General features: G+C 37.4%; 1 protein-coding gene across 8 annotated transcripts in view; it reads right to left on the bottom strand.

Moving 5' to 3' along the window:
* Positions 1-25,345, bottom strand: part of KLHL32 (kelch like family member 32) — a 124,326-nt gene that overhangs the window by 45,248 nt on the left and 53,733 nt on the right. For 7 of the 8 annotated variants that reach the window (XR_005629735.1, XR_005629732.1, XR_005629734.1 and 4 more), the window contains one exon: positions 19,090-19,188. Coding sequence is in view for 1 of the 8 variants with exons in the window: in XM_039728647.1 (XP_039584581.1) it covers positions 19,090-19,188 (99 nt within the window). In the remaining 7 variants the exon portion in view is untranslated. Of the gene's footprint in view, positions 1-15,082; positions 15,144-19,089; positions 19,189-25,345 lie in introns of all 8 variants that reach the window. The other variant, XR_005629739.1, reaches the window with a different exon arrangement.

Consider the following 25,345-nt stretch of genomic DNA (forward strand, 5'->3'; position numbering starts at 1 on the left):
CCTTTTCTAAAAGGGGTTCAGCCTCTTTAAAACATCCCCCCCCCACCAAAAAAAAAAAAAAAAAAAACCAACAAAAAACCAACCCCAAGTGTGAGGTCTCTAAGAGAAGGACATTCAAAAATCCTTAAGCAGCACAAGTCATGACCCTACACGTCCAGATTCTCTGCCACATTAAATACTATGGACCAGCTGCACCGTTCAGAAAAAATTCTTGACAAAAATCATAGCAAAGATGGACCCTAAAGAGATAAGGGATAATAGCAAAATAAAAAATTGCAATGACAAAAAAAGGGACCAACACAATTTTAAGATAAAAGAAAACCAGTTCTGCTGGGTCTAGCTGTTTCTTTGTATATCAAAGGTTTAGTTCTGCAAAACCTCACACATTTAGTTAAGAACTAACAGATCAGGCACACACTCAACAGCACAGCAACAGACAGAAACGTTTCATAAGCATAAACACAAGAAGTATATTTTAGATCTTATTTGAAATTTGCCTCTGTTAAACACCAAAGTCCTCGAGTTGAGCCATCAAAAGCATTTTGCTGAAGCCTGGTCACAGTGGAACAGCTGGCTCAGAATATTTCAATGTACAGAACTGATTACTCTTATTAAATATGTGCAGGCTGCAGATGTGTTTGTAAGACAAAGTAAAAGATGGCTTTAAGTGACTCGTTTTTATACAATTAATTTTTCTGATAGATCACTGCCTTCTCACCACTTCCTGTAATTCTTGCTTTTATTTTCTCGTTTGAGCATGAAAAGTTAATTTGCATCCTTGCTGCTATTTCAAAGTAGGTCTAGAGCTAAGTAAAAGACCAACAATATCAAAACATTTCAGCCCTATTATTTTTCTCTACCCTACGAGAATCCATTTCACTTCTCACTTATTGTTTCTTTATATCTGCTCAGTTTTCAGGTTTAATCCTGCTGGCTGGTGCTACTGAGAATCTTCTCTGAAGGCAGAGAGGAGGCCTGTGAGCTTCACAAGCACTGAGGAAAGACATGATATTCTCAGATTGCTCATGTGATGACACAAATGTGTGGTATTCAAAAAAAGAATGTGAAGCATGCCATATGTAAAACTAAAAAAAGAAAAACATTTTCTGGAAACTCAGATTTATCTACATTATTAAATAGCACAAATATCTTCAACTGCCAATCCAATTAAATATTTTAGGTGACCCTGATTATACATAACTTTTATAATCCATATACAAAATTATGTGGATCATGGAAAGAAATAAAATAATGGAATATTAAGACTACACAGTTAAATTTTCACAGTCCCTGCAGAGGTTTCAATAGCTGTTTTCCCTAGGTTAACAGATACTACTATAAGAATTTTTTAAATTATTTTAAGTGTCCCTGGCATAGGAATGCCCTAAATGAAAAGCTTCACATCTCACCAGCTACTCCTGGCAATATAACTGATAATATGTAGCAATACATTGTATTTAGCAAATAAAAGTTCAGGGATGAAGGAACATGGAGATCTTCTGACCCTTCACGTGGTACTTTTATATCATTTCACACAGCAGAAACACAAAGCAAGGATTTGACGAGATTTATCAACATTTACTATTTTTGCCAATTACGGGAGCTTGCCTTTTCTTCAAATATGTTGTGAGGAATAACATTTCTCATACCCATTTGTATATTCTTTACTCCAGCAGAAATCACAGAATATAGGCTCTACAGATGATTTATAATTTTATATTTTTGCTAGCTCTTTGGAATTACTACAGTGTAAGAGGAAAGCTGAAAACTACTTGGCTAATGCATCAACAACCAGTAATTTTTTATGGTAAGCGTTATCTTTTTTTGTTTTTGTTGCTAATATTGACAAATCCAGAGAGAGCAAGTGCTGCCCCTTAGAAACCCAAAGCTTACAGGAGTAGCAGCCAAAATATATAACTACAAACCAGAAGAAGAAAAAAAATAGGACCTTATGATACTATTACTTCCTTTTTTTTTTGGTTACAGGCTCCTATAGCCATTTAAGGCCATGAGAATACAGAAGTGGAAGTCTATTCCTTTACTATACCACAAGCTCATCAAAACATCTTGAGCATAAATTAGAAAGATCTATCTTGTTTCCAACTAGTATTACAAGAAGGCTCAGCTGATTTTGAGACTCCATAACTTAGTTTTGTTCAATTTACTTAAAGAGTTTATATATATTTGTATCTGCGCCAAAATTATCTTTTAGATTTAATAGCACAATGTTTCTCTCTCTCCCCCTCAGTATTTACTCCCTTGATATAGTTACAGAACACAATGATATTCCTTCTCAGCCCTCATTTTACGAGACTAAACAAAAGGAAAGTTCTTCTAATCTCCTTGTGTAAAGTAGGTCTTCCTGATCATGTTAGCTGACCTTTTTTACAACTCCCATAGTTTTGATTTCACTTATTCTTCTGCATGGACAAACTCTTCCCAGTTCTCCTGTTTTTTCAGCAGTACCTTGTAAAATAGCATTAATACTCCCTTAGCTTTATAAATTATCTTGTATGAAAGTCAAGCTGCCTTTTTCTTGATGCCATCACATTAGTAGCTTATAGTCACCATATGATTTAATACATGAAAAGTCTCTGTGAACTTGGTCCTCAAGTGAGACACAAACAGCAATTCAGTCTGGCAACCAAGACAGAAATAATAAGACATATTACAAACTGGAATTCAATAGATTCTATTGAGGATGCTCAGAAACTATTTTCCAAACACTTTTTAAATTGCATTCTGTATTTGGTATGGAAGAGGACAATAACAAGATCTGTTACTCAGTTACTTGGGGGGGAAATTATTTCAATGATTTTTTAAGACTCGTTTCAAATTATATCTGGATCAATGGGCTGAGGCCAACGTATGAGATTCAACAAGGCCAAGTCCTACACTTTGGCCACATCAACCCCATGCAGCACTACAGGCTGGTGGCTGCAAAACTGTGCCCTAGAAAAGGACCTGGAGGTGCTGGTCAACAGCAGCTGAACATGAGCCAGCGTGTGCCCAGGTGGCCAAGAAGGTCAATGGCATCCTGGCCTGGATAAAGAATAGTGTGGCCAGCAGGGCTGGGGCAACGGTTGTCCCTCTGTACTCAGCACTGGCCAGGACACAACTCGAGTGCTGTGACGAGTTCTGGGCCCCTCACTACAAGAAACAGATTGAGGGGCTGGAGACAGTCCAGAGAAGGGCAACAGAGCTGATGAAAAGTGTAGAGAGTGACTGATAGGAAGAGTGGTTGAGAGAGCTGGGGGTGTTTATTCTGGTAAAAAGGAGGCTCAGAGGTGACTTTTTCACTTTCTACAGCTGCCTGAAAGGAGGGTGTAGCCAGGTGGGGTGTTGGTCTCTTCTCCCAGTGACAGAAGACGAAATTTCCTCAAGCTCCACCATGAGAGGTTCAGGTTGGACACCCAGAAGAATTTTTTCATTGAAATGGTGGTTAAGCATTGGAACAGGCTGCCCAGGAAAGTGGCGGAGTCATCATCTTTGGAAGTGTTCAAGAAACAACTGGACATAGCACTTTGTGCAATGGTTAATTGACATGGTGGTGTTTGGCCAAAGGTCAGACTCGATCTTGGAGGTATTTTCCAACCTTAATGATTTTATGATTCTATTCTGTGAAAAGCAGGTAAGTAAATCCTCCTCAATATACTGAAAAATATACTGAAAACCAAAGTAAGTCTTAAATCAGTATTAAGTATGAAAACTTTTAGACACAGAAAATAGAAAAAAATTATTTCTAATTTACGGCACATTAAAGTGCAATTTTTATCTTAATTCATAACTCCATTACCAGCATGGAGGACAGAGGGGGACAAAAAAAATTAAAAATCAACATTCCTGATGTATCTGTTAGTAGAGGAATTAGTGTACCTAACAGTTTCCCTTTCCAATGCCTTTTTTAAAATAGCTTGCTATTTTGCCAACATTTAATAAGTCAAACTGAAGTTTTCCAGCTTCAAGATTAATAACTTGAAACTCCCTGAAAATATCCCTAAAAGCATATCATACGTTATTAAGAATAAGGCTGACAGGAAAAGACCATTGCTCTTCTATATTAAAAATATTCAGAATGGAAATAGATCATAGGAGTTGCCATTCCTGTGAAAAACTTCCACTGACACCCCTCATTAAGCCTCTAGAAAAATAATTTGGATATACTCAGTAACAACTTGTTTGAACTTTTCAGTCCAAAATTGCATCACATTTTAGCTGCACTGCCCATAATCTATTCCACAGATAAGCAAGATTATGCCTGCATCATTGTGCACTGTGGGCCTGATCACAATGACAAAACCCAAATGCCAAAAGTCTGTTTTTCTTGTGCTGTTTGGGATCCACTTTGGAGACCCAGCAGATCAGAAAAAGACACTGTGAGATGCAGAAGTGTGGAAAAAAAACCCAGATCAAAGAACACGAGAGCAGATCCAGACCCCAGGGATTACAGGAGGCAAAGAGTACTGGAATATAGCAGATTTAGAATTACAATTCAAAGAAACAGCTTCTCGAGGAGGCTGAGTGACTGCTCCTCTAACTCTGTAAGTGAAAAGTGATGAAGACTGATAAAAAGCATCATCGACACTAACTAAAAAAAGGAATACAACATTCATGACTGAAGACATTACACTAAATAACAGGGAGCATATTTAAAATTATCAATATACTAATGTTAACTCTCTAGGTATAAATAAGAACAAGGATTTTTATGTGCAAAGAATATAAAATATGATTCAAACAATTCTTTCATAATGTTTTTATGACATTTTATTTCTGGAACATTTAATTATTTTATACATGTGCTCTGTATTAAGCCCAGCAAGGAGCCAGTTTTCTTAAAAACATGTTTCAGGGAACAGCCTGTCACCAAATGCTTAAGCATTACAAAGCTAACAGACACATCTAATAACTAAGAATTGGAAGAGGGTAGCTGTAGTGAGCTGGTCATCTAATAACATCAGAGAATTAAACAAATTGCCTAAAATACCTGGAATTACATGTTATTTAACACAAATCAATTCAAGTCTCAGAAATGTTTGCAAAAGAACCCAAAGTAACAAAACTTCCTTAGAATTTTAAGGCAGTATTTGATACTCCATCTACTGAAATGCTGAAACCAGTGCAGGATAACTCAATAATAAGTATAACTTTGATAGACAGAAGTCCTCAAGGAATCAATTTTGATCCAATACTGTCAACAGTTTAATTGAAGTAGAGAATGATAAGTTTTGTCTGGAGAGTCTACAGAAGACTCTGCAAGGACAGGATGAGTATTGTCAGGCTATCTGGGAACCACTAACATAATACAGAAAATATACCAGGCTCTATTTAGAACAACACTGACAATCCATCAGGAGGCACAAAAAAAAAAGCTCGTGTCATAAAATGCACACCCAGTACTGCCCAATAAAAGAAACAAGCCCTCTTGCTGCTTTAACATTACATTTTAAATCTACTCTTCAATTATTCTGAAGTCCAAACTTTAAGGATACTTAAAACCTACAGGCTGGAAAACCAACCTTGCAAGATTTCAGGTGCTCAACTTAGTTTTTTTAAAGAAAGACTCCTGAAGGATTTGGAGCAAAGATACTTATAACATGGAGAGAATATATGAAAGGAAAAATAGCTCTGACTAAATTTTCAGAAAATAGTTTCTGGTGTATAAATGTAGGATCAGAGCTGCCTTGGACAAGGAACTAGAATGTACAGGACTGTTTGCATTGGCTTCATGGGATTATGTACATTTTGCAGCTCTGCATTAAAAAAAATGACTGCAATAAAACTAGGTTTTTTTGACAACTGTCTGTACAGGTAAAGAAGGAAATATTTGTGCAATTTGACTGCTGGGGTTATAATGGTTTCTCATTCCTCTCAAAAGCAAGAGACTTGTTGCAGCTGCCTGAAGATATGAGAGTACTTAGCAGTTAAAAGAACATGACTGTAAGTATGTGAATGATAAAAAGGCAACATTTCCATTTTATTTGGAAAACTGTTATTTGTTCAGGTATCTCTGTGCTCCTGCAATATCTGACCTCAGCTCAAAAATCACTAAGAACTTTATTTCTGTTGCCCATAGCACTAAACCAAGGCAAATTCTCATTTTACAGAGGAAAAAAGGAGAAGTAGAAGAATAATTTTAAAAGATTTCCCAAGATGCAAAATATATAAAGAAGAGAACCTCAAATGTCTGGAACCCACTCCAAGTGCTCTAGCAGCTAGATAATTCCCATCTTCACCAACTTTAACAGAATTTTAACTTACATATAGGGTTCAATATATTAGCAAAATGTCTGCAATGTGTATTGTATAGGCATTACACCCCAGTAAAAAAAAAACCTCTCTACAACTCTCTTTCCCCAGATTTATCAGCGAAAAGAACATTTTTTTTTCCCACAGCCAGGAGCTGTGTTATTAGTAGGTTTACAATGTATTAATCAGAACCAATTTCAGGAGATAAACAGCATTAAAAGGGATAGCAGTAGGCCAGAAATAGACAGAAAAGTAAAAGAATGAGAAAAATCTGAAAGAACCACTGAATAAAAGAAAAAAAAAATCTCGACACGTGAAGATCAAGAGGAATTTGCTTGTCTTTCACAGAATCACAGCATTAACTAGGTTGGAAAAGACCTTTGAGGTCATCAAGTCCAGCCTATGAACTAACACCACCCTGACAACTAGATCGAGGCACTAAGTGCCACATCCAGTCTTTTTGAGCTTCCAGGGATAGTGACTCCATCACTTGCCTGGGCAGCCCATTCCAACAGCAAATCATTCTTCCTATGAAGCATTGTTTCCTAATGCCCTGCCTAAACTTCCTCTGGCACAATTAAGACTGTGTCCTCTTGTCCTGTTGCTGGTTGCCTGTGAGAAGAGAAGGACCCTCAGCAAGATACAACCTCCTTTCACGTAGTTGTAGAGTGTGATAAGGTCTCCCCTGAGCCTCCTTTTTTTTTTTTTCCAGGCTAAGCACATTTTAAGCATTATTGACTAGGGATTTACCTAGTCATTCTTGTAGTCAGAAATTATTGTAAGTCTGACTTTCAAAAGTAGAAAACCTGGAAAGGGTGAAGGCCAAATGTAAAAAATGGGCCTTGACTCAACATCCAGTTTGATTTCCTACAGCTGACCTTCAGTAGTGCTAAACAAATCACAAGTCCTCCCAAAACTAATACATGTGAATGTTCACACTGCTGAAGGTGCCAAGCACCAGCAGGAATGCATGAGCCTTCAAAGATCATGACGACTCTGGTCCATTTGTTTCTAGCAGTTCTTACCAAGAATAAAACATAATTCAATCCCTCACTTCCAAATCTCAAACAGCTTACAGTCAGAATCTCTTGTTTTCCATAAATACTTTTTTTTCCCCACAAAGAAGATAAGAACATTTAATCAATGCACCACATATTTAACACAACCAAATGACAAAATTCTCACTGACTTCAAAATTTCACCTTAAAGACACCACCTTATAAGCTGAACAACTCATTTTACACTCAGTTTTTAGTTGTTCACAACTACAGATACATGCCAGGACTTCAACCCTGTAGAGCTTGAAAGGCACCTCTCCAGCATTTCCCTTTAAAAACAATAGAATAAGCGAAGCAACGTTCTGTGGATTTTGACCTGTGAGCTCTGGTGGACTGCAAGCTGTCCATGAGCAAGCAGTTGTCCTGGTGGCCAAAAAGGCCAGTGGTGTCCTGGGGTACTTCTGTCAGTCAAGAGAGGCGATGCCATCCCTCTACTCTGCCCTGGTGGGGCCACATCTGGAGAGCTGTGTCCAACCCTGGGCTCCTCAGAGAAGGAAGACCCAGTCAAGAGAGGCAATGCTATCCCTCTATTCTGGTGGGGCCACATCTGGAGAGCTGTGTCCAACCCTGGGCTCCTCAGAGAGAGAGAGATGTGGAACTCCTGGAGTGGGTCCAGCAAAGGGCTACGAAGATGTTTAGGGGACTGAAGCATCTCTTTTATGAGGAAAGGCTGAGGGAACTGGGCCCGGTCAGCCTCAAAAAGAGATGATTGAGAGGGGACCTCAACAACATATCTGAAGGGGTAGTGCCAAGAGAATGGAGCCATGCTCTTCCTGGTGGTACCAAGGAATAGAACAAGAGGCAACGGACACAAACTGATACACAGGAAGTTCCACCTGAACATGAGGAAAAACTTCTCTACTGTGCAGGTGACTGAGCACTGAAACAGGTTGCTCAGAAAGGTTGTGGAGTCTCCATCACTGGAAATATTTGAGAACTGTCTGCTCACAATCCTGTGCCCTGTGCTGCAGGATGACCCAGCTTGAGTGGGAAAGTTGGACCAGACAACCCACCACGTTACCTTCCAACCTGACCTATTCTGTAACACTCTTTCACAGAACCTTGGAAGGGCATTTAAAAATGAAACATAGCTGAGTTGCTTCAGAAAGAATGTACTTCTGCAGAAAAGTCACTGCTTTCAAAAATTAACTACAGCTTACCGAAGAAAATTTTAGCCAATGATTGTTCCATGCAATGTTATAAAAGTCCTTTTCAAATACAAATTTCAGTAAGAAACGTTGCTAAAGCATTCAAAGATTTTAACCACACTTATAAGCAAAAGCCTACTAACATCTTAAGGTTACATATGTCTAATACTGTTCGTTTTCCCCCCACCACAAAATATTCACACACTGATAATTTTTGCCCTTTGCTTGGCTCCTTTTCAAGAATTTTTTTAACCTGTTCAAGTTTTGGTCCAGGTCTGAATGGTGCTGTGTGAGTCCATAACTTGATTAGGAATACATGGAATTTAAGACACAATATTCCCTAGAAATGTCAAATAATTTCAAGTGCTTGGTTACAGTAAACTTTCAATAGCAGTCTCAGGAGTCCTGATCATCATCATTGCATTATTGTATTGCCTACATATTCATGAAGATAGTAATGCTGCAAATAAGAGTAAAAATACTAAGAGGCAGGCAAACCCACATGCAAACACATATAAACACAGATTTGGGGCATGGTGTATGACAGTAGGCCTGTCCCCCTGGTGTTTTTCATGTCCATAACATGCCACCTCAAGTCAGCTGGACTTCCAATCCTAGTGACTGCTGGCAACTGAACATACCTGAGGCTACTACAATGCCTTCCCATGATCATCAGGTGTGCTGAGATGCTATGGAAACTCAAGGCCCTCTACATACATAATTAGAATAGACAGTGCTTCCAGTTAACAAGGAAAAATATTCCACAAGGAAGAAGGAAGAAAGAATTAACAAGGAGAAAGAATTCTATGTGTTAACAGTTCAGTTCCTACTGAACTGTAAAAGTCCTGGTTTAAGATCTAATGCTGCTTATACAGCTAGACATACTCGGTGACAGAAATCACAAATTCCGTAAAACTGTTTAAACAGATGGGAAATTTAGCAAAAAATTCCTACAAGTTAATAAGCAGATGTTTTGAATATATTACACAAAAAAAACAGGTGAATGAAGTTACTGGAATTTCTCATGTTTTTCGTGTTTGAAATAACACACTCACAGGACATTACTGATGGTTAATAAAGTTGATGCCACTAATCTTTAGGCGTGGACCTTTAATTTTTAGAATTAGTGAGAAGAGTGAGGACAATTTATAATTGTTAAAGCTCTGATCACATACTGGCTGAAGATTCAGTAAGTCATTACAGCACGTATACATTTATATTCATTCTGCTTTCAAGGCCTATTCAATACCTTGGACAGAAAGGGTGTCTTTATTGTAAATAGAGTTAGTCTACACCACCACTCTGAAGCAAAATACAAATTCTACTCATGCAGTTGTGCAAACAAAATACCATAAATGATGGAATGTGCTAAAATGCTGTTTCATTTACTGCTACTACAAGATCTATTGGAAAACATCAACAGCCTTATATGGAACTTGTTTCTTTCTTTGTGGTCCCCTATAAACACAAACGGTTTAACAGTAACTAACAGTAATTAAAGAGAGATGATAATCTGGAACACTTCCATTTCTAAAGCTACTTATATAGAACATGGGCTTAGGTTATTTTCCTTACAAATCTGTCTTCTTAACTAGCACAATTAGTTGAGTATGTTGTAAGCAGTCCAGATAGATGGATCACACAGTAACAATTCAGCAAGCTATCAGAAGAACATAAAAAATGGTGGGGCAGAGTATCAACTGCCAAATACTTGGACTTGTATCAAGTCCAGATTTCTTATGCCTTTAATGAGAAGTAGTCTACAAAAAAATACTAAAATGCAAATACTGCATAACTGGAGAATGTATCAGCTTGGATCCTCATGACTTCAATCCTTCTTCACCATTAAATAAACAAGGTTTTGAAAGTCTCTTCCATTAAACTGACTGAAAAATTAAATTTACAAGGTCTTTTTGACATTTTTTTAAGACAGAGCAGACTGAATCATTCACTATTTTCCTTAGTCTTATACTTCAGGTGCTAAGCTGCCACCTGAAATTCCATCAAATAATACATTTTCTCATTCATGTTCTTAAAAAAAACGTTGCTACTGCATTTAGAATTTGAAATTGACTTCTGTGAAAATAATACTAGTGTATCTAAAAATACAAAGTAGAGAGGAGGTAAAAGATATTTATTTCATAATGTAGAATGCAAAAAAAAAAAACCAGTTCTATTTTGGGTAAGCTAGTATAGAGGAAAGAAAAGATGAACAATTAGCTCTCTACCACAGTGATACTTCTGAGATAAAATCAGATTGTAACTCACTTCAAGCCCAATGTTCTCTTCAGGTTCACAGGCTACAAATGATTTATAGTCACCATTTCATACTTAGCATTCTGGCTTTTCCCATACTGTAAATATTTAACAATCTAAGGATTTTCTTGTTTCAGAAATACCTTTGCTAAAATGGCTTAATACAACTCAAAATGCTTTAGATGTAAGCAAATTTCAGTAAATTTTTTCTCTGTTTCTTTCTAGGAGGTAAAAACCCTCTCTCTATGTCTAGTGCCTATATTCCTCTTCTTTCACATTAGAGCTGTAAGTCTCCTCTTTCAGGTCACGTCTTCCACATAAAAGTGCTAAACTAATGCCGCTTAATGACAAATTAATGTCCATGAATAAAAAATACACCTCTAATAGCATAGAGTAATTTGCCATTACAATATCATCATTGGACATGCCCCTGGTTTAATACGATGTATTTAATTCATAACTTAATGAGTGATATATAAAAAGAGAGAGATGAACCCTGCAATTACATTTATGTGAGTCTGTCACCTTATTTGTAAAACCTTAGAGTCATTTACATTCAAATTAGAACAAATGAGTGATTTCACAAAGTGCAGTGATAAATGACCATTGCTGCACAAGACAGAACTGTATTTCCTGTGAAAACATTAACAGTTTCCTATTATTTGTTAAAAATTACAATGCATATTGCCCAGTGTTGTGTGAATAATGACTTTTTTACTGATTAGGTCAGAAGACTAATACGGAGTAAAAATAAATAATTTTTCTTTTCATTTTTTCTGATTTTAGCTTGAATTTCTCTGCTGAAACTGTTACGGACTCACACTGCCACCTGCTGCCCAGACCCGGGGAGGAAGGGCCCTGACTGCCTCATTTCAAGTCCAGTTCAGCCATTCTGCCTTCTGGGTGTAATTTCTTACAATAAACAAAATTGTCCCCCAGACTTCTAAGTGGACATGTCACTGAGAACACAAAGAAGATAAAGATAGCTGCACTACCCAGTTACAAATACTTCCATTCTGGGGGCTCATGCATCCAAACTGCCTCAATTCTTAAGGAGAGTTTAAAGTGAAATACACTGGGGACAGGGAGGGACAGGAAGAAGATAAAACATTAATATCGATCACATGGTAATAAAACCAAAGAAGAATTTTGTACACTAAGCATTCTGGCATTCATCAGGCCCCGTTTACAGCTTTATAAAATACTAGAAAAATTCCAGAAACAGAAATCTTTTAGGGAATGATGGACAGAAAGGTCATCTAAAGAGTCCACACCAGCTAGAATGACAACATGAGAAGGGCAGGGAGGGAAATTGTGAAGCAATACAATTTCCCTGCTCCTATTTAAAGCACACACCAAAGCTGCCCACCCTTCCTGACAGAATCTGCAAAGAGATGGCAGATACAGCACTGTCTGTCTCTTCCCAACTCGTGACCTCTCCTGTAACTTTACTGCAGAGGACTGGCAATGTGTATCCATACAACTACATGGACAGCTTAGGAGCTCCGATCTTGCCAGCAATAATTAAACTAGAAGTTGCAGCACCATTTTTTTACACATCCATCATCAGTTTCAATTCACACTGCAGATAAATAGCAGCAAGTGGATTACAGTAAGAACAGGATTCAAAGTGACTGGGTATTGTCACTTTGGTATATTTTCACTTTCCTCACTGATACCAACTGAAAAATAGAAAAAAAACCCACCATTTTTTTCCTGAGTTCCATTTTAAGTTGAAATCCTCACTAGTGCAACCACATTTCATATAGAGATTATCTCTGTAATGTATCTCTATATTAGATAGATAACAGAAAAAAATTCCCCAAGTTACTTTTGAGTTTTGTCCAAGAACTTTTCTAATGACTATCAATAGCTCAATGACAACAGCTGACAAAACTTGCTCCTTCAAAAAATAGCAGGCTAGCACAGCAACAGCTGGTTGTGTAACACTTAAAAACAGGAAAATATAAGACATTATTTTTGTCTACTTTGTATTCTTAGCATGGGAAGGTTACTTCACCACAGGATAAAGTTGGTAGGCTTAAGCTTGCTGGTGGTGACTAATTCTGGGGGATTGAGGGGAGTGTGCAGAGTGTGCATGCATGTATTTAGATTAAAAACTCAGTATTAGTTAAAAAAAAGCAAGCCTTGGTTGCTAGATGACCTTTAGATTTTCTTTCCAGCAGTGTAATTCACTCTGTATGAAAAACCCAGGAGCTAAAATCCCAACTTATCTGGGGCTTCTAGCAATACAAAGGTGATGCTCTCAATCTCTGGTGTACAAATTAATTCATCTCTGAAGGAGTTTATCTTAGTGAAAGTTGGGATTGTCATTGGCGCTGTTCCAAATGGAGAAGTTGGGTTTAAGAAAAATAAATAGCTTTGAAGCCCTGGCTTACTCCTATATATAAACCATGCACACACTTCCTTTTAATCCATACAAAAATTCATTTGTAGCTTCTTCCATTTAAAAACAGTAACATATTTCAATCTACAACATATTCAGATAGTTTAAAATTAGAAGAAGAAAATATTTAGATAATTAGGAATTTGTATACCAGGAAAAAAAATTTGTTCTTTTAGCCTAAATTGACCATTACAGTAGAAGGTTAAAAATCAAATGCCCCTACCCCAGACAATTTGCCTGCTTCAATTATTACCAAATTCCAGAAGGATTTGTCAGTTGATTAACTTTATTTTTGTATTCCAGGTCTGATCCTCCTCACTGTCTGCTTTTGTATACAAGAATCCAGAGCACGACAACAGTACAGAGGCAGTTCCAAGAAAATTCCAGTTGACTGCTTTGTACAGTGCTGTGCCCAGGCTTATTTTAGTCACTCACCTAAAATGTTCTTTTCTTTTTATCTTAAATTAGCTGTCTTCAAAGATGGTATGACTGACATCAGTAGCAAGCAAGCAGAGTTCCATTTAATGTAATGAAGCTCCTAAAAAGTAATCTGGTACATTTACCACTTAGCAGGGAACCTAATGCACTTATAGCTAATGGGAAAATTGGCATCAAACCTTCAAGTTCACTTGACACAAAAAACATTTAGGATCCCAAGAAGAATTTTTACAAGTCAGAGTAACTTCAGTAGCAATCAGGATCACCATCGCTCATGTCTACTATACCTGTTCCTCCCAGGAACCATGAGAATAAGAAAACATTTCCAAAATTAAGTACAAGGACAGTTACTTCAAATAAGTCTGTACTGAAACTAAGCCACTATCCAACCAATATACATAACACAAATGATGTCCCAGATTCTGTCCAGTGTGTAAACTTGATTTGTTCTTCACAAAAGGTGCCTTATCTGGCAGCAGAAAACTAAAGGGATGAATGCTATCTAACAGTCATGCAACATCCCGCCTCTCAGAAATGAGTCCAAGCTTTGCTTTGGACTGCTCTGCAAATTCTAAACTCATCTACAACTATCATCCACTGTTTGTAATTCAGGATGTACCTAGAACTCCACTGAAAAAAAAATATTGTACTTCAGAACATACAGAAAAATCACTTAGCTTTAAGATTTCAATTATGGGCAGTCCAATATCCCAGATCCCTGAATACCAGTGGAAATCAACCTCTGCTTTAAAAACCAATTATTACCCACACAATAGTGAGCTGTTGTTGATCAGCAGCAGGAAATTCCATTAAAAACTTATATTCTCAATAGCATTCCCTCCTTATTAAGACTCTTTGATTGTTGAAATAATTTGCAGTTTGTGGCTCACTGGTACTGAATACACAAACAGTTGAGGAAAAAAGACAAAATTTCTTAGATCTACAGCTTGTTACATAAGTCAGACATACTCATAAAACAAACATTTTTATGTTCTGAATAAATGTTTTAACACATTTATTCTCTTGCATAAGAATAAAGTTGTCATGTATCCTTCAGAAAAACATTCACAAGCTTTAAAGTGCAAAATAGGTCATCACAAACACAGTACCTAATACCATGTTCTCTACAGTTCCATTTCAAAAGTCCATTTTCAGATGGCCACCACATTTAATGCCTTTAACTAGCTGTCTCTTGCTTTTTCCTATGCCATGTGACAAATACAGTCCACTTCTTTTAAAAGGCAAAGGAGATGTTCAGATAACCCATTCCTGTTACATTTCAAAGTTCGCCTGTTGGCTGTAGCTCTCTGCATTAGCCTCCTTTGAAAAACCTCAGCCAAAACTGACAATCAACCTGAGCTGGAGGAGGAAGTTGGGAAACAAGAACCTGAGAGAACTGGATGTGCAAGCTGCAAGCAAATGCTTTGTGAGTGATGGCAGACCTTAGTGCCACTGAAGATACACAAAGTTCAAGTCTTTAGCTCTCCCAACCTCTGCAGCAGTTAAGGAAAAATGCATTGCCTTACCGTTTGTTCAGCCTGAGACAGATGTGTGCTCTTACAAGCCTTGTTTCAATGTTTAATGTACCTGAGAATTATGCAGATGACATGAGAGATTCATGAATATGTATGCATCTCAAATAAAATACATCAGCATGCTTCAAAAGAGTCCCCTTCCACAAATGAAGCTAGAAACAAAACCCCCAAACAGCAGAGGTTGTGGAATAATGATAATTCAAGGTATGACAATGCTGATATGGGGGAAGAAGTCTGCACTACAGAAAGCTGGAATTAAGACCAAAAGTAGGGAATACTTGGGCATTTCTCTTGTTTTCAAATAAAGAAAATATTATTTACCACAGTTTTAAAATAAAAACTAGTAAATTATCAATCTAAAATGAGCATGAGTTTTCAAATGAAAATATTGAATCAACATTAGATGCTAGAGAACATTTATAATATAATTGATAATAAGAAGTTTGTAGATGATAAAATGCATTTAATAGAGACTAGCAGTGTTATCAGAAACCTCCATTGCATTACCTAACAGAGTAGGGAGAAAATGTTCCTCTCCTTTTCCCTGTCTTGCCTTTGATTGAGAACTCTTTTAAAAAATTGCCATAAATGCAATTTAAACGATTTGTTAAAGCATTTTTTTAAATTCATCAAAAAATCATAGTCCTCTAAGCTGTTTAGTCTATAAAAAAAGAGGATCTGTCAAAGTCAAAATAACATTTTGTTTCTGACACAACCAAGAGGAAATTCCTTAAAGACCAGTCAATATGAAAGTCAGCATTGGCTAGAAATTATTCTGTCCCCAGTGAACTAGAAATAATTCTTGACAATCACACACTTCAGCAATCATCTTAGATGAATCAGATCATTACAGTATTCTTTGGAACCTCATAGACTACTAATGTGCCTTGAAACAGATACATGAACAGGCAATGCCAATCGCATTTGCAGCCAAAAAACCCCATCCTTATTGAAATGCATGGCATTATTACAGGTCCCAGATAAAAGTATCAAAAAGAGAAGAAAGTGTTCAAGACGGTGCCAATGAACTGTCAGACTGGAACATCTAGAGAAGAGCTGGAATAAGTGCTAACAATAAGAGCAGCACGCATACAGGAAAAGCTTGGTCTAATCAAAACAGTTAAAGACAATCCTAACAAGTTAAAACTGTGTCATCATTACACAACAATAAATGACAGCTAGATCCCACACACTGTATTTCCTGAATTTAGGCTAAACTAAGTTCATGATATCTGAACAACTCCAAACAGCATGAAAGTCATTCAGTAGCACTGTAAATGAAGAACTCTGGCACACTCGTTCATTAGGGAGAAGAGAAAGGGCAAGTACTAATCCCTTTCCAGCATCTGTTTCACAGCACGTGGGGTGACAAGACACCTCAGTTACCAACAGCAGAGAGGGTAAGTGGTTTCAAGGAAGCCTTCTTTATCTACTTGGATTTTATTTGCAGATAGTATTAAAATAAAGCAAGAGCTATTTTTTAATGTCACACAATAATATGTAGAACATAAACAGATATTTGATTTAATTAGTTTGGACCTGAAAGATATTTCAGTTTTAACATGCAGTACCTTGTTGACCTCTCTTAAAAGGACTTAGAGCAACCACTTGCATGGACTGCAACGGTACAAAACAAACAAGACAGGTAAATTCTTACTGTGATCTATTCAGACTGCAGATCTGGCTAAATTTATGCCTTGCTGAGGTGAACTTGATTAAAAAAAATACTGTAAAAAGAGTAAAATACAGCCTAAAGCCCAACATGATATAAGCTACAGCCACCTCACAGACGTGCACGCAGATTCTAAACCTTTACAATGAGACCCTGATTCAAAATGAGGTTACAGACCAAGCACTGCTCTCTGTCTTCCAACACATATTCTCCTCTTTATTTCCCTTCATCCACTATCTTATTCCCCACCTCCACTACTGTAAATCTGGACACTGGGTCCCACTTCCTCTTAATTTTCACAACAGTGTAGTTCCAGTTGTCCTACCCTGGCACACTATTTAGGGCATAAACGTGCTTTTTCACATCTTTCACACATCCTACAGCAACTGCAGATCATAAAGTTGTGGCTTCTATGACTCATGAAAGACACAGTAATCTTGTAAGTTGTATAAATAGAAAAACACACAAACATATGCATGAGCTAAATGCATCAAAAGACATGAGATCAACAGGAAAACAACTAGCAGGAGAGGAATTAAGATGCTTCTGATTCTTTTGCAAGTTATTTTGTGGTTGGACTTCTTCTCTTAAAGGGCTTTTCCAACCTAAAGGTTTCTCTGACTGTCATATCCAGACAATTTTTAGTGCTCTGCTAATTACAGAGTAACTCGGAAGAAATATTCACTAACTCCAAAGTGTTGTTTTTTTCCATTTTAGTATGATTTTGGGGTTGATTTATTTTTCTTATTCATTAGCCATCTATTTCTAAATAACTGACTATAGTTTGCACATTAAGGACAAGATTCAAAGCACTGCTAACTCTGTAGTTGTCGGTCTTTCCCCAGCAATGGCATCAGGATTAAAAGTACTAAAAGATGGTGCTAAGAGAAGAGTTACAAACACCACAGGCTACTCAACATTAGTTTAGCCTAAACAGAAAAAAGTTAGCACAAGGGTTTATGTTGGATATATACCTATATCCTCTCACGTCCCTACTTGATGAGTGCAACTAACAAACTTTTTCCAACTCTTTAATATTTTCTGTAGCTTCTTTGCTGTAATCTCTTTAGTTCAATTTCTGATGAGGTAAGAGCCACATAAGCATCAAAGACATACTCTGACTCATTTGTTTCAGGACCATTAAATACACTGTATATTACTACCAGTGTTAGATTTGTATCTTTCATCACCTCCCCATGCCTGCCTGACAATCAGTAGGTCAAATGCTTTTGTGGCTTATTTGGTATCTGGCAGTTATTTCTCAAACCAACCATCTTTCCCACCACAATCCATGTCTGTTTTCTTAGAAAAATTAAATATCTTCCTGCATTCCTAAAAAAAAAAAATTATACCAATTTCAGCCCTCTGTCAGCTCCTTTAACTTTCTAATCAATTAACAACACACAAATTGATACCAACTTATTATCTGAATATACATTTTGAAGGGTTTCCTAAGGTTAACACTCAGAGAACAGATTCTCTCTCTGTAAGACACAAAGCCTTCAAGTACATCCTGAAGTTCTTAGCAAGAGCTCCTGCATGCCCCTGGTGCTCAGTAGCTCGGCGTGCTGCCAAGCACACTCCCACTGTTCAGAGGCAGTTACACTGTTGGAAGGCAAGTGCACACTAAGAGCACTGTGCTGATGTGCATCTCCATGCCCAGGTGCACTTAACACATCCCTTTTCAGAAACAGTGCTGAAAAGTTACTGAGAGGAGCAAACAGTTCTGTAGAACTGCTATTGCCATTTTATTTTTAGAGGCTTTTCACAGATACCCATCAAAGCCGTGTTCTGGCTACCATCATAAGCTATTTCCTATACAAGCCAAGCACAAAAAAAACCTTTATCACAACTCAATTCTTTTGTTTGACAAAGGCATTGGCATTACAGGCATAAGGCTCATTGAGATTAAATAAAGACCAAAATAAGACTAATTCCCTCAGTGAGAGGTTGTAGTGCCCTGGAATACATGTCCATATTCTGTTGTGAATTACACATCTGAATTTGTCACAATACCCATGATCCTAATAGGGAAATATCTTCACATTTGGTACACTGAAGCAGAAGAAAGCAAATTCCCCAGTAAAAGGGGGACCATTTGTGTGGTGGACCATTCTTGTTTTCAGGAATGAAATGGACCAAATGGATGGAGGGATAAAGCATTGACCATAAACTGAAACCCAAATTACACCCAAAATTCAGACCTAAAATTCAGTTTCTGCCATTTAGATTACACCAGGTATTGTACTAATAGCCTTCTACTGAAATTAGGCTTGAAACAAAAGTGTACCAAACAGAAACAGCTGACCAGGCCAAAAAGCCTCACCTCAATGAGATAGTGAGAACATAAACTGAGAAGCTCCAGTAGCTGCAAATGACTCCCAGCTGCTAGGACGTCCTGTATCACCCCTGGTTCCAAGAGGATCTGTAAAGAAGAAAATGGAAGGTTTGTCATCTGGAAGATGTACTTAGAGTACTTGTAGAATATATTAAAGGCCTTTGCTATTTCAGATATTTAAGTCAATATAAAGAACATAATACCATAAAGCATATAGGGAAATCTTTACAGAATAGGGACAGATTTTCTAAAGTTCATCTGAATTTCCCAAAGGATTTTTAAACTTTTTTTTGTTATTTTTTTCTGTGAGAGTCCCTAAGTCACAATAGCCCCTAAATCCTTTGAAACTAAATGGGTGCTGTTTAAGGAGGAGACTTTTCAAAATAACAGAACCTCCTTTTCTTATCTGTGTACTTGGATCCTTCCACATATACTGAAGAATCAGGCCAACAGAATTAACTCTGAAGTCTCCACTATCAATATTATTCATGCATGTAAAACATATACAGTCTAGGAATACCCTGCCTATTCTTCATGGTGCCACTTTATAATTTTCCTAACCATTGTCTTCATTTTAGAGAGCAGGGCTCTGAAAGATCAATGAGCATGTTGCTGGGGAAGTGCCAGAAAGGGCTTGGAAACCAAGACTGATTTTTCAGTTACTTGCTCACATGAAACTCCTACTCATTTCAATTAAAATCATGTACAGGCAGCAGTAAGGATAATTGGGCCACAGCTCATAGACCGCTGTCCTGGGGTCAGCTTGTTAGAGCATCCCTTTTGGGACACAAAAATGTCTTTGGGAATATGGACACTGGTCAACTTCTTATTAGCAATCAGACCACAAACTACCTAGACTAAAATTTTTTAAGTAGCGCAACATCATAAAAAAAATCAGAAATGTATGCAAAAAATTAAATTTTCAAAGCTCCTTGCTTTATTCAATTTTATCCCTGTACTTCCCTTGGCAACTTCGGTTTCACACCACATGAGGTCAGTCTCTCACTGCTCCACAGGGAAGAAAAGCTTGCTTTCAGATTCTTCTCTTTCTGCTCACACAATTCAGTTTTATCTCATAGCATCATTTGTATACCTCAAGTGCAGTGGAATAAGGAAAATGGAAAACAAAAGGAAAGATACTCAACTGCATCTTTTGTAATTTAACTATTTTTGAGGGAAATTTTAAAAAATTATGCATTTCTTCAAGCAAAATCCCAAAATATCTCCATCATAATGGTTATGTGAGGAGGAGGAGAGAAGACAATTGATCCTTACTTATATCAAGAACACATTTACATTGAGTTCTGACAGCGTATGAAATCCTTAATGCCTGTGCAAATCACTACATTTATTAATACTAGGTGAACATTATACATCATTTACATACTATATAAAACATGAAGGTTCTTTATCTAGCCAGAAATCCATGTAAGGATCCTACTGTAAATGAGAAGCAGGCCCAGCACAATCCAGGTTTTTGGCTGGTGCTACTGAGGTTGCTATGAATGATTAGAGGTAGTTGAACAGAAAGTTAGAATTTATTTCAGTAACAAAAATATCTCCAATAGACACAGATATTAAAATCAAACAAAAGCATGTCGGTCTCAAGCATTTTAAAGTGAGAACTAAACAAGTTGGTACAGACTAAACAAGCTGGTACAGACCTTGCAGTGTTTTTTATTCAGACATGACTGACACTGAGGAAGCTGCCATCCTCTGGCACATTACTTACTAAGTGTCAACCAGAGAACCAGAACCCTAAGCAGATTAGTACCTTGTAGGCATAGACAAGCTATATTTAACTGCAATAATATTCATGTATTTTAAAGCTACAGCAATCCATTTACAATAATACTAGTAGCACTATGAGATAAGAAGCAGGACAAGAGGCAAGGAGGGTGGCTGGCTACTGTCTAGAGATGATTTGCACAAAGTCAGCAACAAAAGTTCTTTTCAAGGAGGCAGATGTATTTCCTACATGGTCTTCTATTTTTACAGCCATCCTTTACCACACATGCTATATTCTACTGGGGAAATAGATTCACTATTGTGTTTCCCAAGATAATGGGGGAAAGTCTAGTTTATCTCTTCACAGAACTTTGCTTTAAAGGGAACTATCTGTACTTTTATTCAATACTCATTTGGATATAGACAAAACCACTAATTCATCTATGCTAGATATTCACCATTGGGAAACTGCATGCTAGTAAAACCCACAAGGAAAAGAAAATGATAAGTAAAGAAGGAAGAAAATATTGCAAGCCTTCCTTCTACTGAAACTGCGGTAATTCACAATTATTCCACATCTTTGAAATTTTGTACACTAAAGCAATTGCTTGGTTTTTATAAATTACCACCATAGGTCTCTATACATTACACAGGCTTTCCAGCTCAATACTAACAGTAAATGCACATAAATACCATCAAATGCACCCCACAAGCACACACAGTGACTGACTCTGCTCTGCTTGTCTAACTCTCAAAACAATAGATCTCAGGTCTACAGAATGATGCTTATTGCAAATTAAGGACAGTGAAACTAAGGTCTACTTTGGATTCACAATTTCAAAATTAATCATAAATTTCAGTGTGAAAAAATAGAGAGAAGCTTAATCATTTTCTGTAATCCATTATTGACCCAAGCGTTATGAGGCATAATTACTGGGGCAGAAACTTAAGAGTAATTTGGACTCATCAAATTCAGACAAAAACTGCAACCTTCACAAGCGAAGAATGTGCTTTCTCATGACACAGGCTATATTAGAATGGTTGCTGTACTATTTTTACATTAAGATTAATTAGATGCAATTCAGGTACTGCACCTGGCTGCACCTTACAGTCACCCCTCTACCCAACCCTTATTTCAAGGGGTTAATTTTCATTATACTTTCAACTTCTCTCTGGCATACGATGGTACCCAAGAAAATCCCCTCAAGCACCTTTTCCCTGCATACAACAGGCAGAACATGTGATACATGAGTAACTTCCATTCCTAAGCCATCAAGCCTGACATACTGCTCATTTTCAAACTGATTTACTTTGACAAACTACTTTGCTCTTACAATGACTGTTTTCAAACAGGAAACCCGTTCCTCAAAGCTGTCTTTCTACTCTCCATCATGCCACAAACCCTCCAGAGAGGATGCATAAAATACAGTCTGGTCCCTACTGTGCTCAGATCCATAGTCCAAGGGATTGAAGCAATGCAAAATCTGGCTGTGTGTAGCAGAATGCTGAGGTCACGAGATCCAGAAAGGCAGATTACAAAATTTCTTAGATCCACTATTTTTAGACATCCAATATTAATCTATCTGAAAACTTATCCACTTATACTGTGTGGATATATTGCATAAAGCTTCTCTTCAAATACAAGAACTAGAAAATGTTAAATTAAACCTGACCTTGTAAAACACAGTACTGAGGCAGAAAAGGCAATTTTATAACAAGTCCCATTGTTACAGAAACACAGGAGCCTTAACATCCTGCCCCATATTTTTACCCTCCAGCCAGCAGTTCAAAACTAGAATTTATTCTCTCTTACTCCAAGACTTCTTTCTTCCTTTCCCAACTCAACCTGCATCCCCTCCAACACCTTAGGACTCTGGGTAAGCATGGGAAAAAACTGATATCATGCATCTTGCCCCTCTCTTCAATCTTCTTTGAGACTTGTAGCAACAGAATGTATAAGAACCACCGACCTGTCTTAAGAACAACTACTCAGGCCTCGCCTCCACATTGTCCAGATCAAAAGCGTCCTCCTACTTTTTTAATGCCTCCTGAACCCACCCTCCTACAGCAAACAAAGCCCTATAGGCCTACCAAAAAAAAAAAAAAAGGTCAGAGCAAAGAAAGCAATAACAGCCAAAAAAAGAATGAAAATGAAAAGAAAACTCCTCAAGCTGTCCTTTCCATCAAATCAACTTACAGCCTGAGGGAGAAGGTAAGATCCAGATTAACTGTCACATCTGTGGAGTCTCATGAGGTTTATATCTGGAAAGAACAACTAGAATGTTCTCTTCCCTGAACACTGCAGGCCACTATATTTATTTATCCACACATTTTAAAGACACTAAACAATAGCTGCTTTAGGCCCAAGAAGACTAAACTGCATACCCAGACAAAGATCGAGAGGTTGAAAATGTACTTTTATCACCTTCATTCCAGCTACTCGTATATCCCCCTTATTTTTCTCCCTTCCATACAGCTGTTTGTGGGACAATGGAAAAGTGAGATGGTGGCATGATCCACATTTAAAATACACCAGTATTATGCTGTAACAGTAAGGAAATACACAGCCATATTTAATTTGTGAGAAAATAACTTTGCAAAGACAGCACAGCACACTAGTGATTTCTTAGTGCTTAACACCAAGTTCTCCTTAGTCCCATTTTCAAAGAGTAACGAAATATGCAGCCCTGTCAGAAAATTCTAGAAAGTAAACTGTATGGAATTTAACACAGAAAACAAGAAGAAAATGTTCTAAGATTCCTGCCACTCTGATGAAAAAAAATTTCCTCCTTGACTCCATCTGCAGTGATCAGCATTTCAAACAAGACAGGCATCAAACACAAGTATCAGTTGTTTTTGCCTGATGGAGATCATTCTGTGTGCTTCAGAGCAATCAAACACCTTAACTTTTCTTTTAAAGTAATTTAGACTGCATTTCACTCTCAACCAGATAGCACTTCTGCCTGTCTCCCTGTTCATTCATGATTCAGTTGAATACTGAGCTCCTTGCGTATTGACAAGTGCTGCTTCCAAAAAGTGAGTCAGGAAAGAATGTTCTAGTCCCTGCAGGCAACTGCCCAAAGCCCTGGCATGCAATGTTTGGTAGCACTTGCTACAAAATCCAGATGTCTCATTAGCCAATGCCAGAAAGCACCATGACCAGTATTTCCCTGATACATCATAATATTTTTCCAGAATATTAGAAGAAAATCCATGTTAAGTGCACAGCATACACATTATAAAATCAGAGTGTTTCAATTCAGAAGGCACCCATAAAGATCATCTAGTCCTATTTCCTTGCTAATTGCAGGACTATCCAAAACTAAACACAAGTCCAGACATTCCTTGAACCCTGACAAGCTTGGTGTCATGACCACTTCCCTGGAGAACATATTCCAGTGACCTGCCACCTTTTCATTATGTCCAGCCTGAACTTTCCCTGACATAGTGTCACACCACTATTAAGTACCATTACTGTAATTAAAACAGGTTTGGATAAGCAAGACTCCAAGCAAATTCACTATTCTTTGGGAAGGTATTTCATTATTTTAATCACTTTCAGCACTAGAAAAACTCTCTTATCCCTACCTAAATTCCTGTCTGGAGCAAATAAAGCAAAATATTCCATTTTCTCTACAGTTAAGTACATAAAGTGAGTTAATTAAAGTTCTGTATTAGTCTAAGCCTTTTAGGCAATCTCTAGCTGAACTGAGAATCTAGAACCTAGTAGCTGTAACCCCTAGTGCCAGATACAGAAACAAGATTATCCTGAGAGAAGTAAAAAATGAAGTGTCCAAAACCAAGTATCAAATTAATATTTTTTGCTTTGAAATTGCATTGAAAAATTATATTACATATTTACACTAAGACACAGACCTGTTGTTCTCAGTTATCCATCACTTTAGCATATTGTCCCCAGTAGAAAAGAGCTGAATTCACTTTTGCTAGGGACAGCAGGTAATTTAATTGAATCATTTTAATTTAAAGCAGCCAGTGGAACTGCTGTGCACAGGATGCAGTAGGTCACTTCCCCAAGAAAATCAACCATCACAACACAGCTTTGCAATACACCTCCACCCACAAGAGAGGATTAACACAATAAGGAGCATTAAGATATTGACAGCTGCCTTACCCTGGTCTTAACTAAAAATGGCAGATGAAATACTGGTTGATCACTAGAAAAACAGCCAGCATCAGATAAGGAGGGGAGTTGACGAGAGATTAAAGCCAATATTCTACAAAGAATCAAAGAAATTGTAAGAAGAAATGTTGTCATCTTATTGCAAAAGCTCCATACCTTCTCAGTGATTGCTCATGGGCAGCTCCTCACAGCAATGACACCTTCTTCACAGCACAGCCAACAACTCCAACTCCCTTCTCGACCAGCTAACCCACTCCTTTATAGCATTCCCCCCACAGAGAAATAGTTGTACTTAGAAATAATAATTATTTCTACTATTTCTTTACTATCTAAGAAGATATTCTACTCTTTCATGGTTTTTGTTAAAGAAATACC

This window comes from Passer montanus, unplaced genomic scaffold, assembly GCF_014805655.1.
Source record: "Passer montanus isolate IOZ18808 unplaced genomic scaffold, ASM1480565v1 scaffold11, whole genome shotgun sequence".
Taxonomy (NCBI): Eukaryota; Metazoa; Chordata; class Aves; order Passeriformes; family Passeridae; genus Passer; species Passer montanus.